This window comes from Ruditapes philippinarum, unplaced genomic scaffold (assembly GCF_026571515.1).
Source record: "Ruditapes philippinarum isolate M1 unplaced genomic scaffold, ASM2657151v2 ctg3083_1_1_1_1, whole genome shotgun sequence".
Lineage (NCBI taxonomy): Eukaryota > Metazoa > Mollusca > Bivalvia > Venerida > Veneridae > Ruditapes > Ruditapes philippinarum.
Window position 1 is genome coordinate 227,019 of NW_026866180.1, and position 15,208 is coordinate 242,226.

At 32.0% G+C, this 15,208-nt stretch overlaps 2 protein-coding genes across 2 annotated transcripts; both read left to right on the forward strand.

Annotated features, from left to right (window-relative positions):
* Positions 1–2,695: 2,695 nt before the first annotated feature.
* Positions 2,696–12,223, forward strand: LOC132731570 (uncharacterized). The gene is made up of 11 exons (XM_060717762.1): positions 2,696–2,890; positions 5,558–5,687; positions 5,882–6,058; positions 6,539–6,643; positions 6,866–6,987; positions 7,216–7,413; positions 8,191–8,306; positions 8,488–8,631; positions 11,043–11,286; positions 11,671–11,735; positions 12,062–12,223. Exons 1-11 carry the CDS (start codon positions 2,696–2,698, stop codon positions 12,210–12,212), a joined length of 1,647 nt encoding a protein of 548 aa, XP_060573745.1. The 3' UTR covers positions 12,213–12,223.
* Positions 12,224–12,614: 391 nt separating this feature from the next.
* Positions 12,615–14,641, forward strand: LOC132731572 (uncharacterized). Its single transcript, XM_060717763.1, has 3 exons — positions 12,615–12,654; positions 12,780–12,949; positions 13,432–14,641. Exons 1-3 carry the CDS (start codon positions 12,615–12,617, stop codon positions 13,849–13,851), a joined length of 630 nt encoding a protein of 209 aa, XP_060573746.1. The 3' UTR covers positions 13,852–14,641.
* Positions 14,642–15,208: the final 567 nt, after the last annotated feature.

Consider the following 15,208-nt stretch of genomic DNA (forward strand, 5'->3'; position numbering starts at 1 on the left):
GAAGAAGAAGAAGAAGGAGAAGAAGAAGTAAATAATGGTAAAAAAATAAAGATAAAAGACAAATCAATTGAAAATGAGTTAAAGAACACAATAAAACACATTTTAAACTGCAGATTTACAACCCTAAAGTAACAAGTCATTCATCTTGTTCAGTGTTAAGCGACAATAATATAATCACGTGTTTCAATTTTTACACTTTTTTCTTATTTTGCTAATTACCCGCATGCAATTGTACAACCCAGTAGGCAAGTCGTGACGTATACCTTGGAATCCCGGATTCCGCGAGTCCGAGCCAAGGTCATGACACCTATTTCACCGTGATATTTATTCCCGATGCCAATTCATAAGTGTTGTGCGTGCGGTGGAGCAAACCAGTTTATTCATGATAACAATAACTGGTTTATTAACAATATTTGCGCTGTCTTGAACAATAATGAAATATTTGATCCATAAAACTTAGAACTTCCGCTTTTTAACCACTTATCAAATCTTTTTACGCATTTAAAAGACAAATTCGCGTAATCTATGTTTTAAAAAGTGAAATAATGGTTAAGTTTAATAAGATAAAAGCGGAAGTCAAAAGTTTGAATCTTGATGGAAACAGTTAAATGACGTAGTCTATAATATTCATCTAAATTTGCCGGGACAGTGGCTATATAAAACAATGGATAGTTTAAAATAAAACAGGTAAATATTTTACTTATATTCTTTCTTAAAATATGTTATTTTGGTTATCTTTACGTATATTATTTAAAGATCCTGTATGTTTTGTGATTGATATTGTTACTGTATGTATACCATACTTGCAAAAAATTATATATGTATATAATTATGCAAATAAATTTTTTTTCAAACATCCAAGAATATGTAAAATGTGTACTGCAAATATCTGTGCACAATAAATTTAATCAATAAATTATATGCATTCATTTCTTATTGGAAAATTTGACTTAGAATTTATAGAAAATAAATTTCTAATTACCTCCCTTTATTAATTTCTAATTACCTCCCTTTATTTACATGAAATGTTTGATTCGGTAATATCTTTATAAATAATGCTTATTGGAACTTACAATATTGACAAATCTTAATTTGAGCAACATATTTATGAAATAAAACCATGAAAAAATGTGTTACAGGATCTTTAACGATAATTTAGTATCTAAGCTTGATCCTGAATTCAAACCTGCTGGAAGCGTTTGCCCCTTCGGGGATTCTTATTTTCTTTTGGCTCTTGGTCAAGAGCCAGGCTAGCAAGGGTATCCGTGCAGTCTGGCCAGACACTTTACAGTTGGCTGACTTATTTTAAATCTCTTAAATAATAATAGACAGTACCAAACATGGAAGTTTGACAAATCCCGAAGGTTCAGTGAAAGACGGTTAACTTGTTTGAAAGAAAAGAAAAACATCGTGTTTACACTATTATTTCACTATGGTACATTTGAATTTATTTATAACTGGTTTATAATGTTTTGATACAGGCCCTTGTTACAATTAATGATTTTAACAATATATACGATATCGTATTTTCTAAACATTCCGACATAGAAAAGGTCATATGTCGACTTTTCAGCTTTAATAATTGAGAAACCTCAGATGTTCCTCTGTTCACGGAGGTCCTAATGTATGCATGTCGGTTAATATTTGTGACTTTGTATTTTATAATTATTTCTATAATGTTATAATTATTTCTAGCAATTAATTGTATTATTTTAAAATTGATACGTCAAATACCGCATAAATGAGAATGTTGTATCCTCGGTTTGATTTTAATGCGTTTTCTGGACAGTGCACACATTCTAACGAAATGAAAAAAGATGTACCTTAAATCATAAAAAGCAGAATCTCTTTTTCGATCGCTTGAACACATAGAAAGACTTCAGGGTGTCTAAATATGTCTAGGACATGGACACACAGACAAGGTCAATTATATTGCCATCAATTGTAAGTACATACACATTGAGAAGTATGCTTGTTATAAATTATGTCTTTTATTCATACAGGACAACCTGAGTTTTTTAGCTTCAATGAAAAGAGGAGAAACCGTGTTAACGAATTAGTGGCGGTGGCCAAAAGGTTAAGATGACCGCGTTTCAACTCAAGTTTAACCAGGACCAAGAATATTATGTTTTTTCCTTAAAGATATACTATGCTCAAATTTAATTTTTAAAAATATTAATAATTGCTACACAGTCTCTTTGTATGTATAAAATAAACATGTTTGGAATTTATTTAAGGTAGAAATGATATGTTTTGAACTCTTCACACTATATGTAGTCACCATATGAATATATAGTGTCATTAAAAAAAACCTGGCAGTTTTTTTAAGAAAAGACCAATTTTACTTAACCCGTAATAAGGAATGCAGCTTCCCATACATAGTTTATTCATTATTTTATTCAAATTAAACATATTCAGTAAGAATTTCATGGATTTCAAAGCATTTCTAAAATAAAAATATTTTACCAAAAAATGAGCATAGTATATCTTTCAATATTAGTTTTAAGAATTGAACCCAAGAGTGATACAATTGAACTTAAATAGATATCTTGAAGTAAATTGTTCGGTAACAAAGCTGACTACCAAATATACAATGTGTTTACACGCTACGACATGCTTATGGGGCTTTATTATACAACATCAATTGTTTTCTGTTTTTAATATCATAGATAATTCCTCGCTACTCAATTAACAAATGACGAAACAGGAGTCTCAACAGATGCCCAATATACAATGTGCCGAGGATATTACACTGTTAAGTTTGCTGCAGGTCTGTGCTCTCGCAAAATGTTGGAATGTGAATATGTCAGGACTTAGGCATAAGAAAGACATAGAGGAAAAACTGATCAAATTATGGTTGAGTCACAGGAAAGAGGAAAAGTCCGACTCTGTAAGTCAATCATGTTTTCTTAAGAATTTTAATAAAAAACGTGCTGACGCTATATCACTGTTAGATTTCAAAATGCTAAGTGATGTAGCAAAAAAAAAAGATGAAATGTCGATGGGTCAGGAGTAAAATCTAAGATTGGCTTAGAGGAAATAATAATCTATTTCTGGTTGAGAAATTAGGGAACTCCCGCCAATGTACTTTCATCATGTTTTATTGTTTGTTTTTGAATAAGTTAAAGGTGTTTTAATCACTTATTTAGTGCCATCACTTACCTTGGGGCAATTGCCAAAACAATAACAACAATAATTAGAACAAAAACGATTATTCAAATTACATGAAGCAGAAGACATAAAAAGGATTCCTCTGATAATTTGAAACGATGGAATTTTTAATATTTTTTAGATTTTTTCAACAATTTTATTCTAGACGCAGACCTGGCTATATTTTTATAGTGTCTTCTTTTTGTATTTCAGTGTATTCCTTTGAATGTTAGCCTTTGCATTAAAGAACATGTTCACTGCCAAGATATTGGTCACATTCCTACATTCCAACAAGACATTTTTCGTACTTGGCGCTGTTGTTTTGCCTCAAGTAAAAATATGGACATAGATTGTAATCATTGTCTGTAAATGAAAAATTTTCAGAACGTTTCTTATATTTTAAGGTCTTTGCTTGCAGGAATAATTAATAAATTTCTGTGTTAAATATTAGGAAAGAATCATTAACTAGAACTATATGCATAGCATATCTAGTGTTAAAAAAACATAAACTTGAAATATGTGGGTGCAATGCCATTTAACTTGAGATAACTTATGAATGTTTTAAAAATAACTAACATGTCTGTTTTTTGTCTTTGAATCTGCTTTGGGTGATTTAATTTGTTGCTGATCTTTATTTCCTTGTGTCATATGATAGAATAAAGTTGCAGTTGATGCTAATTCCTAGTATGGTCAGTTAATTTGTTGCTTGCCCAAAATTAAAAAGCATAACAACCGCATATAAAAGAAGAACGCAATAAACAGTAATATATTATTCATGTTGTTTTTATACTTTGTTAGCAATATATAAAGAGAGCCTTTGCATAATATGTCTGCATTAATTGTATGTATTTTATGCATGACTAATCCGCTATATTTATAATGTAAACTTTTATTCATTCATTGTTATTTTGATTTGATTTTAACACGTTATAAACAAATATTCTGCTCCTTAGAGACAATGTGCATTGCAGCTGCATAGATATACGTTTTAAGACTTGTTTTAAGACGATACAATGATACCAGTTTATTTTGTTTATTATACATTGTTTGATACTTTGAGTATTGACTGTCTAAGTTAAGAACTTTCTAAATTGATACTTGGTTATTTTTCCAGTGTAAAATCTGCGTAGTTTGGATGGGGATATATCATTTTTAAATAATTCTAAAACCTATGGTGGTTGCTTTGTGTTATGTCGTATTTTTTCATCTGCGAGGCGCTAGACGAAAACACGAAATAACGGCACAATGATGACTTTGTCGTACTTTCGCTCCGCTTTTATTGTTGATTATACAATATAGTAATTATAGCTCATACGCAGGATTTTATAGCTTCTATATAGGATTATAACTATATATCAAGCCTAAGTAGGGATTTATATCGAAGAGTTATAAAATACTACATTGAAGATATTAAAACCTACATGTATTTAAGTTTTTTAACCAACGAACGAGATCTACATTATGATTGTATGTCCTTATTTTAAAGAAAAAAAGTCCTACGTAGGAGTTATAAACTTCTAATTACGCTTTTCATTCTAATACAATGAAGTAACAAAGTAATAATTAGGCTTTTCACCTTCTTTACGTATGAGTTATAAACCCCTTATAAGTTTTATTTGTCTTTTACCTAGGATTTGCATAGTCCTTATTAGGCTTCATGTCGTACTACATTTCAGTGTTGTATTTATTTCTAGTCCTTCGGGATCATTGCGTCAATTACTTTTAAGTGTTGAGAATTGAGTACCGGTCAAGCCGGTGCTAGGAGGCGTAAGAGACGTTGCACTATTTCATTATCCCTCATGCACAGACTCAATCAAACCGAGTCTTCAATTTTGATGTAATTTTGCTGTTTATAATGCTTGCGATGAATAACCTTTTCCGGATATTGATAAGTCCTACGAACTTCATAAATTCACACCAGGCTGCGTCCTAACGAAACTACAACAGGCGCAAAAAATCCATTCTTAGTCTTCTAGTTACAAAATACACGTATATAAAGGTCACAAAACTTAAAGGTAATTATATAACAAGCATTTCTCTGCAAATGTTTGTTTATGAAAACTTGAATATTTTGAACATTAACAAACCATTCAACAAAATATCATCACAGAATTACGACATGTGAGAAGTAAAATTGACTTTTTCTTAGGATTGTGTTTCTAAATTTGCAAACGACAAAGTAAGTATCATTGCTAATACATGTATGTGTATTGAATTTAACTATATATACATTCATGATTTACATTGCACATAAATATGTTGAAACATGGTGTTAAATTCAATCAACCAACTAAAAAATATAGAATATAAATAATCTCTACAAACTTAGAGTTATAAAAATGTTTAATTAAAGTTTTACCTTTTATAGACACGTCAAGTCAATGTTTTAATATTTCTTTTATTTAAGTGGGAACTAACTTATCTTGCTAGTGCCTTCAAGGAGCATCAAAAGACACAACAATCATTGATCGACATATACCTAAAAGCTGAGAAAGTGTACAATTATCTCGCACACCATATAAAATGGGAGTACAATAGTAAGTCATTGACAAATTTAATGAAAGTTACCAGGAACAATTTATGAAGATTTAAACTCTTTCAATTTCGTTTTAGATGGTATTGATTTGCTTTGAATTTTGTTATGGCTTTGCATAGATAAATTTAAACTTTGTCACTGAATAAAAAGTATCCACTCGAACATAAAAACGTTTTTCTTATAAACTTATTTTAGACGTAAGTACACTTATCAAAGAGAAAAAAGACTCGTTGAAGTCGGGAGAATGTACGATAGTTATAGCTGGAGAGGTTGGTGCTGGTAAAACAAGTCTTCTGAACTTGATTCTAGAGACACAGATCTTCCCAGTCGATTCACTCAAGTGTACCAACACTATTCTTGAAATACGAAGCAGTGAGAAGAAGGATGCTATTTTCTATTACAAACAATAGCTGTCAGACAGCGGCGAAAGAGAACAAAAAGTACCACCGAAGATCATTAGCTTGAGTGAGATACAATCAAACATAAATCTATCAATAGATATATAGAAATTGTCAAACACTTAAATCAACCGCTTATATTCCAATCATTATGAAAGTATGACTAAATCGACTATTTTTTAACTTACCAGGTATCAAATAATTATGTAAATACCTGTTATTTTTATGAAAAGTGATGTCAAGAAATTTTTTTTATAACCCTGCAGAAATTAGTTATTTTCAAATAAAATATGCATGCTAGTCGAATGAAAGATGCTTTTTATGAATATTTTTACGTAAAAAAGATAGAATTAAGGACCATGTCAAAGCGAAACAAATTCAGAGCAAGTTCTATGATTATACTTAGAGATAGTGAATATTTTAGTTTGATTATTTTAGGGCATTTATTTTACAGAGAGTCTGGATGGAACTCAGGAATTTAAGAACTGTGTTGACCAATCGGACGACAACCCTTACGATCGATGTGAGGTGTTTTACCCATTCAAAATACTCGGTGTGGGTAACTAGTACTTGAACTTATTGTCAACTCGCAGATATTCAAAAAATGTGATGACAGATTGTATTAAACATTAAATATCACTTAATATTTCATAAGAATGTCTTGACATAGTGTCAAAGATTTATTTTTATCACAAATACATTTTTTTGATACCTTAAATTTCATCGGAAATTCTGGACATCATTGTCTTAATTTGATTTCAGAAAGGCGTTGTGATTGTAGACACCCCAGGTATAGACGGTTGGGGTAATATCGATCAAAGATTACAAACATATTTTTCCAGAGCGTCCGGCTTTATTTACGTCATCAACATGATAACTGCTGCAGCAGATCAACAAAGCCGGGTTTGTTAACTTTGTAATTTGCCAATGAAATAATTTGTTTAGTTTTGTTTCTTGGTACTTTTCAGAAAGATATGTATTGATAAACTGTTGTTTACTGTTTGACAACTAAAAAGACTCTATCCGTTAAACGGGATATTTCTTACAAATAACATTGTAGTTAAGTAACAGCAATAATAACCTATAATGACTAGTTTTCGTCTGTGAATTTACTTGTACCTTTTACTACAGCTGCTCAGCCATTTGTTGAAAACTGTTGTCAATAGCAGCGAAGATTTCAGTCCTAAAGCGTCTTTATTCATCGGCAATAAATGGGAGCATGTACCAGAAAGAGATCGCGTTGTCGTACAAAAAGATATCTTTTACAAGGTGAATCAGGTGTATCCTGGTATACGACAGATGCAGATACATTATATGTCTGTGAAGAAGGTAGGTGTATTTACTTGAATTAACATAGTTGTTATCGTTGGTGTGAACTTCCATTTCGGTATTTAGTCTTCTCCATTATATTGAAAGTACGCTTTAACTAGCATTTACTCTTTGTATTCGAATTCAAGAATAATTGTGTCGTTTAGGACGCGGTTATTTTGATTGCCAACCTCAAATATACGGATAGGGTTTACATTTGCATACTGGCGTTCTACAACTTGGGGACCATACGCCGCTTTTAATGGAGTGGCACGGAAGTGTCACATTGAAAGTTCCATTATATACGCTGTATGAACACATCTGCGGATGTTTCTAAATTCAAAATTTGCCATTTTATTTTTAAATGTTGAATTCTGATTAAGTCTGTGCTAGTGGGCGTGGACGGTAGTTTGCACTCGACAGTACCGTCCACGAACAGGCTCAATCAAACCGAGCCTGCAACGTTTTCAATTATGCCGTTTTGGACTTTCTTTAGGGATTCTTATTTTCTCTATTTTTGAAATAATCTTTTGTTACTTTTATATTTATTATTATTTAGATAGACATTTAATTCTGAATGTCCATAAATACGACTGACATTGACCAATGCATAACTGATAATGTAATGCATAACTCATTTACCGATATTATATGTAAAACCCTTGATGTTTTCACATACCATGTACCTTAATTCAATTATTTCGTATATCTCAGACAGAAATGAATAAAGCGGAATTCATAACAAAAAGAGAACCAAACAAACAGAAACTATGCATTTAATATGCATATTTATTTCAGGCGGCAGAATTTAAAATGAAGTATGAAACAACATTAGAAGAGTACAAGATTCTAATGTTCAAGGTATCCCGGCTTGTATCCAGCAGTCTTAGACAAGGAATGGTGTCATATTACTGGTAAAATACAACGTCATTTCAAAATTCAATATAGTATTAAATGTTCTTTATCTATATGTTAAGCACTTCATAAGAGTGATCATGTAATGTCAAATAATACACTAGCAAAAAATCCGGCTCATGTTTGAAAGATATGCATCGTCATTTCCATCACTTAACGTATTCTTTTATTCTGTCATAGGTGGCTTACTTTATTGCTGTCACGCTCATTGTATCTGCTGCGCGAGACATGCGGACACCAGGCGATGACACATGAGGAACAATACAGAGACCCCAAGTGGCTCCGTAAACACTTTGACGATGTACAGGTGATTAATGATAGCGCGTAATTAAAGCTTTGTCATGTGATAAGATTTATTAAACATTTATATTTGAACATAATTATATGAATATCTTAACAAATCGTCAGAATGTTTGTGTAAACGAGTATGATATATCGATTTCTAAGTCTAGGATATTTTTGTTGCGAAATAACATACGCTTTACAAAAGAACTGTATAAGTAGATATTTCCGCTTTTTGCATGAGGAAACATTAGCGAATCGTGCAAGGGTAGAACTTAATGACAGGTTTATAGATAGTTACACTGCAGAAAATTTTAGCGATTTTAATCAATTAGCCAAATTTGGAGCACTACTTGAAACACCTAAGGTGTGTCAATTAACTAAAACTTTGAATGTTTCGTAACAGATTTTAATGTCACAACAACTACAAAGAAGATTTTAGATGCGACTGCACTGTGTATATAAACTCTACTGTCACACAAAGAATTTAGCGGGAAAATGAGAAAATTCTTTGATCGTTACTTTAAAGACATTGATTAAATTGCGGAATGAATTTCTGGATATCTTTAAATGAGAGAGGAAATCATAAACATGAGGTTTCATAATATCATTATGATATAAATGATTCAGTACTCAATTTTATAACACGTTTCCTCATGACTGACAGTATCTTACTTCTAATAACTGTCAAAGAAAAACACACTCATAAATGCACATTTAATGACACAAAAATTCGGACCCTCAAGGATTCCACCATATAGCCGCCGATAAGCCGAAATGTTTTCAACCGACCATTTCTTTTCCACTGTCTATTACAAGTTTTATTCTACGGTTAGCGCCCATAGTTGCGGCACCAGATCGAAACAAATGTAAGACATGTCTTACAAATAAACTCACTCGAATACCATCTTTCGCTTAAATTCACCGCCCAGTCACGGCAAGAATACCTATATGATACATATATTGTTCTACCTTAGATAGTTAGAACACCGATATGTGGTGATTTTTTTAAAGAAACTAATGTGTGACCGTAGTTAATGGTAAATAAACCGCTTCATTTAATTTTAATTTGTCACATAACCTATTCACGAATTGGATTAAAGGCACTGTGCTGAACTCCCGTAACAGGTTAACAGGTAATGATGAAAATTTGAAACGCTCACATTCTGAACCTTTTTGAAAGAATATATATACTACGGATCATAGATTGTTCTTTACAAGACATTGCGGCGTCTTTGATTGCAGAGAGAAGCTCCTGACTGTTTGCCAAATACCTACACAAGTATTTCATTGAAGGTTCCGTGATAACCGCCGTATACTCATTTCGGATTATTCAAAATCAATTTTTTTCCATTTCATGTTAAATAATGTGTCTGTATTGAATGTCTGTTATTCTACATGTTAACATTTTGCCATTCATGATTTTATGTCATTATTTTGTATTGGCACTCGTACTGAAGGTTTTCATGGCGTGAAATCCTTTTGTTTGATAACAATTTTTTTCTGAGAGCGCGTGTCAGTATTTTTGCAGCAACCCCTCAAGCCCAGAACATTTAGCAGCACCCTTCCCTTATGGCTAGAGTGGACTGCGTCATATGTAATCTTTCCAGTGTGTCGAACGTATATATGATGCATAAAACTAAAGAAATTCTCTGATATCCCATAATCAATGTAATTTATCTAACTACTGTACATGTCTGTCTCTTTATAAATATCCATTTGTATCTATTTAAAGAGAGATACTATAGTGAGCACACAGCTTAAATATATCGTGGGAGAATATTTTGTAACATAGATTTAAAATTGTTTTATAATACTGACACAAATTTTTACTGTGAGTGTACCAAATAACCTTCTTCGCAGCCAGTTTACTCAGACCATAATGTATGTTTCATAGTTTGCTCAATGCTGCTAAAAGCGCTGTCCCTGTAATATCAAAATTATCAAATGTTGCAATAACTAATGGTACAAAGTATTGATGCAACTTCTTACTGAAAGGACTGGCTTTCCAAGAACTGAATTGTTAAATAACAATCTGAAATATTCAAAAACGAATAACAGAAAACCGTTCTTTCGATTAAATGATAAATCATTGACAATAAGTCACCCAGTTCACAATTGAATTGATACTGATTATTGTAACATGAACTAGTTTGTGTGTGTGTGTGTGTGTGTGTGTGTGTGTGTGTGTGTGTGTGTGTGTGTGTGTGTGTGTTGGGGGGGGGAGAAATAAGTGTCTTGGAACCGCGCTGATAGGTAAAAACAGTTATATAGATCTGATACAAATTTTGTTCTGTTAAATAATTAAATGACGAACATGTATCTAATTTTTGCATTTCATAAACAAAGTAAACACTTCCTTAAAAACGTAATGAATGAAAATAAATTATTTACTTTCTAAAATCATATAATATTTGCAAATATTAGAAATCGTATAATATTTGAGGTTACAGGCTTAAAAGAAATGTTTTCCTGGAGTTAGAAGATGATCGTATGATGTATAAACTCCCTAACTTAGTGAATGAAATTGCCGAGCTTCTTGGACAACTTGATATCTTCTACATAAACGACATCATGAAGTTTGACTTTGAATTATCTGAGTTAGAGTGGCAAAATAAAATGGAGCTTGGAAATGGAAGATTTGCCAAAGTGTACAAGTCAAAACTTACAAGAAATAACAGACCAATTGCAATAAAGGTATGTATTTGGTTATACTTTATTGAGTTACTTGTGAAATATAACAACAAACATCAACAAGGCAGAGCGACGCTCATTGACAGCAGCACGTATTCAAGTCACAATTGCCCACCGAAAAACGCATCCAGCAAGGCAACAAACAAGGGCAAATATAGTGAACTTAGAGGGGCGAATAAATATATACTACCAATAGTTAAATATGAAAGGTGTTGAAACACTTTTTCATTAATGAATTTTGATGCTTGTTCCGTCAGAATATTAAGACAATCATTTTGCACCTTTCAGAATTTACTTTTAGTATTGATGTTGCAATTGTTATAATAGATAATAAATATTACGAAGAGATATTCAGTAATAAAAACTGATCTTGAATGTTTTTTGTAGGTTGCAACTGATGTAGTCGACCAATCAAATGTCAGGCAAATCCTCAACGAGGACAGAATCATGAGGTGAAACACTTTTGTACGCATTTAAAATAAAAAAAGTTCTGTACTCGTCAAGTGTTTCTGAAATGTAAACGTAAAAGACAGCAAAGTCAAAACTGGTTTCGAATGTGCTGTCTTGATTTTAACCATGAGATTTAAGAAAATTATTTGTATTTTTTTCACCCGTATATCTGACAACGGAACAAAAGTTGTCCAATATAGTTTTTATCTATTAAAATTTGGTGCGGCATTACATGTCTCAAAATAATTTTAATCAACTATCCTCTTTTCTTGTGTATATCACTAAGAAGTATAGAATTAAGATGAAGATTTTCCCCCCATAATTTCAGGGATTTGAAACATGCTAACATCGTCAGGTACTACGGTGCGTCCTATATTAAAACAAAGAGAGGTTTACAATGGATAATAGTGATGGAGCTATGTCAGACAACTCTCAAACAAATATATACTGGTAAATTGTATTCATTATCAAGTAAATAAAAACAAAAGTTACAGCTTTGAATCGAAGACAGAACAAAAGACTTATCCGTATGGATTCAGTGTAAACAATTTAATAAGTTTAGACTTGATTCCACGATTCAAATATAATCAGTATTCTCAAAATGTGTTCTCAATGCTTACTAACATATTTATTTGACATATATGACATTTTATCATCCTTAGTTGCTTCAAATACAATAAGGAATTGATATGATTTTTGACCTTGGAAAATAAGCTTAATAGAGTACGATATCTATTTGATAAAAAATATGTTGGACTCTAAACATGCGAACGAGGCTATATGAGGTGAGATATGCATTTAAAATGAATGTTTTGTTCTCTGGAAATGGAAACAAATGTTACTTTTTTGGTTGTAATATGCATATAGACGTGGATACGATAATGATTTCTATTGGATCATCTCATCGTTCAAACGCTGAAAGTACATTGGTTTTTAAGGTGTGAAATAATGTTTTAAGTTTACTACTATAAATCAATTTTAGTATTTATTAAACTATCACATAAAACATGTTAAAAGATAATATAAAAGAAGTTAATCAATAACAGGAAGCGAAAGAGATGAGCGCATTATTCCTGGTTGCTTAGGTACTGACCACCCACGATTTGCTGAGGCAGCCAAGTATATGCTTGACCACGCCATCCAGATTTGTACTGGCCTGGATTACATTCATGGAAAAGGATACACCCACAGAGATATGAAACTAGAAAACGTTTTGGTAAATACATACTGCATAGTTTGGCCCAAGGTTAAGTTTGAATTTTTGGACTTGCGAGCTTTTTGATCCTACGGGCTTTATAAATTATATCATTAAGAGTTTAAACTCAAACAGCAAGTTTTAGATTTATCTACATGAAGATCATAATATAAGTTTGTTATTTGTTATCTCGATGCTCAAATTACAAATACCTTCAGTTGTAGAATAGTAAGAATGCAAATGATTCGAAAATGTTTTTAAACATTATTTTACTATTTTATTTAGTTTATACAAATTTATTTTAGTTCGATTGTGTTGGAAGCTATAAGCTTATTGAAACAATCTCGAATCCGTTCCTGGAACCAACCAGTACTAAGCAATGCATGTAAAGTTTCTTGCTCAAGGAAACTGTTTTATTTCATTCAGTGATGCCATTAATGTATTGGAAAATTAAATAAATACGTTTACATATGTTTCTTATAATCTTGGAAATAATTTTACAGTTGGCAGAGGGAAATGTTTTAAAGATTACAGATGTCGGCGCCACCAGGGTTACACAGATGCTTTGTGGTTCCCTGGCTTATATGGCACCGGAAGTGCTGCTGTCGAGAAAGATCCAAACAAACAAGATTGACATTTACAGTTTTTCTCTCATATTCTGGGAAATGTGGTTTGGGAAGGATGTAGCTGACGAAATCAACAAAGGTTTACTCGGGTATGGTTGTCATGGAAATGCAGTGGAATTACTCAAATCTCAGATTGCAAGGACATATGGTTGGCGGCCACCATTGAGTTCACCAAAACGTCCTCCAAAAATACTTACTGGTGTATTAAACAGGGGATGGGCTTCCGATCCGGAAGACAGGCCAAGTGCAAATGAGTTTGGAAACACTTTAAAACTGTTTCTGAAGAACAACCTCTAACAAAGCATATAGACTATACAAAATTTTAAAGCTTACCATTATCTCAGCTGAAGAGATTTATGTGATTATATATATGGATAGAACTACTATCATGATAGGCTATAAAGTGTTTCAGAAAGCTAATAATGTAATTCAAAATCAAAGCAAATTGCACAATGTTATTCATTAATCATCAACACAATTTCCTTTATCATCCAAACTATTATATTGGCATCAGTTCATGTATTAGCTTATGATGTTGAAGTATAAACTTCGCAGTTTAACAATCAGTGAACATAATAAATCAATGAGTTTTTCTACAATTACTGTTTACACATTATTTAAACGTTCATGTGCTCAGTTATTAACCAGTAAACAACATTAGTTATATTTAAAGTTATAATTTAGTTTCTTGTCTACAGTAAGTATCTGAACTGTGCCCCTAGTTCTGTTTTAATCTAATTTTGTCCCCCCCCCTCCCCGACCTAAATTTAATATATTGATGATCCATTCGTTTAGCCATTTCACAATTCTGGCCTAAACAATGACATTACAATAAAGAGTTCTTGAACTTGAGTTCTCAGACCACATTTGCATGATACCCATACTGCTACTTATACCACGGCAATTATTGAATAGCCATGTTGTTGGCTATAAAATACATCTGGTTCTCATTATTTTAATATGACGATTACACATAACAATAATTTCACAATGTGATATTCTTTATTTAGCAGTGAACACTGTTTTCCAGGTTCCATTTGGAAGACAATAACTTATACGAATTTAGGAATCATACCATTGGCAATGAGAGGGACATACCTTAACCGCCGTATGAACATAACCGCCGTGTGAACACATCTGCGGATGTTTCTAAATTCAAAATTTTACTATTTCACGTTTAAATGTTGAATTCTGCTTAAGCCGGTGCTAGGGGGCGTGGACGGTAACTTGCACTTTCCAGTACCGTCCATGAACAGGCTCAATCAAACCGAGCCTGCAACATTTTTAATTTTGGCGTGTTGGGCTTTCTTTAGGGATTCTGTATTTATCTATTTTAATTTAATAATCTAATTAAGGCGCATGCCTTTAGTATAGATATAAGTTGTTATGCAGACATAAAGTCGCTAATGTAATTATTATTCGTTGCTAAATTATAATTAATTCAATTATGAATTATATATATGACTAATGAATCGATTATTTAGAGTTATACTTCCAATATTTACTTTTTCCCTAATCTTATGATTCGTTTTATTCTATTCTGTTAATTGATCAATTATATTTGGTTTATATAACAACTCAAATTCTTATGTATCTTTTCAATAATTATATTATTATTATTATTATTATTTTATTTAATGCTTGAAATAACAAA

Excerpts from the sequence above, each read along its gene's own strand:
- LOC132731570 (XM_060717762.1), top strand. The coding sequence starts at position 2,696 with ATGACGAAACAGGAGTCTCAACAGATGCCCAATATACAATGTGCCGAG. Across the intron at positions 6,644-6,865 it reads ATTCAAAATACTCGGTGTGG|ACACCCCAGGTATAGACGGT; the intron begins GTAACTAGTACT and ends TTGTGATTGTAG. Across the intron at positions 11,287-11,670 it reads ACAGACCAATTGCAATAAAG|GTTGCAACTGATGTAGTCGA; the intron begins GTATGTATTTGG and ends TGTTTTTTGTAG.
- LOC132731572 (XM_060717763.1), top strand. The coding sequence starts at position 12,615 with ATGATTTCTATTGGATCATCTCATCGTTCAAACGCTGAAA. Across the intron at positions 12,655-12,779 it reads TCATCGTTCAAACGCTGAAA|GAAGCGAAAGAGATGAGCGC; the intron begins GTACATTGGTTT and ends AATCAATAACAG. Across the intron at positions 12,950-13,431 it reads TGAAACTAGAAAACGTTTTG|TTGGCAGAGGGAAATGTTTT; the intron begins GTAAATACATAC and ends ATAATTTTACAG.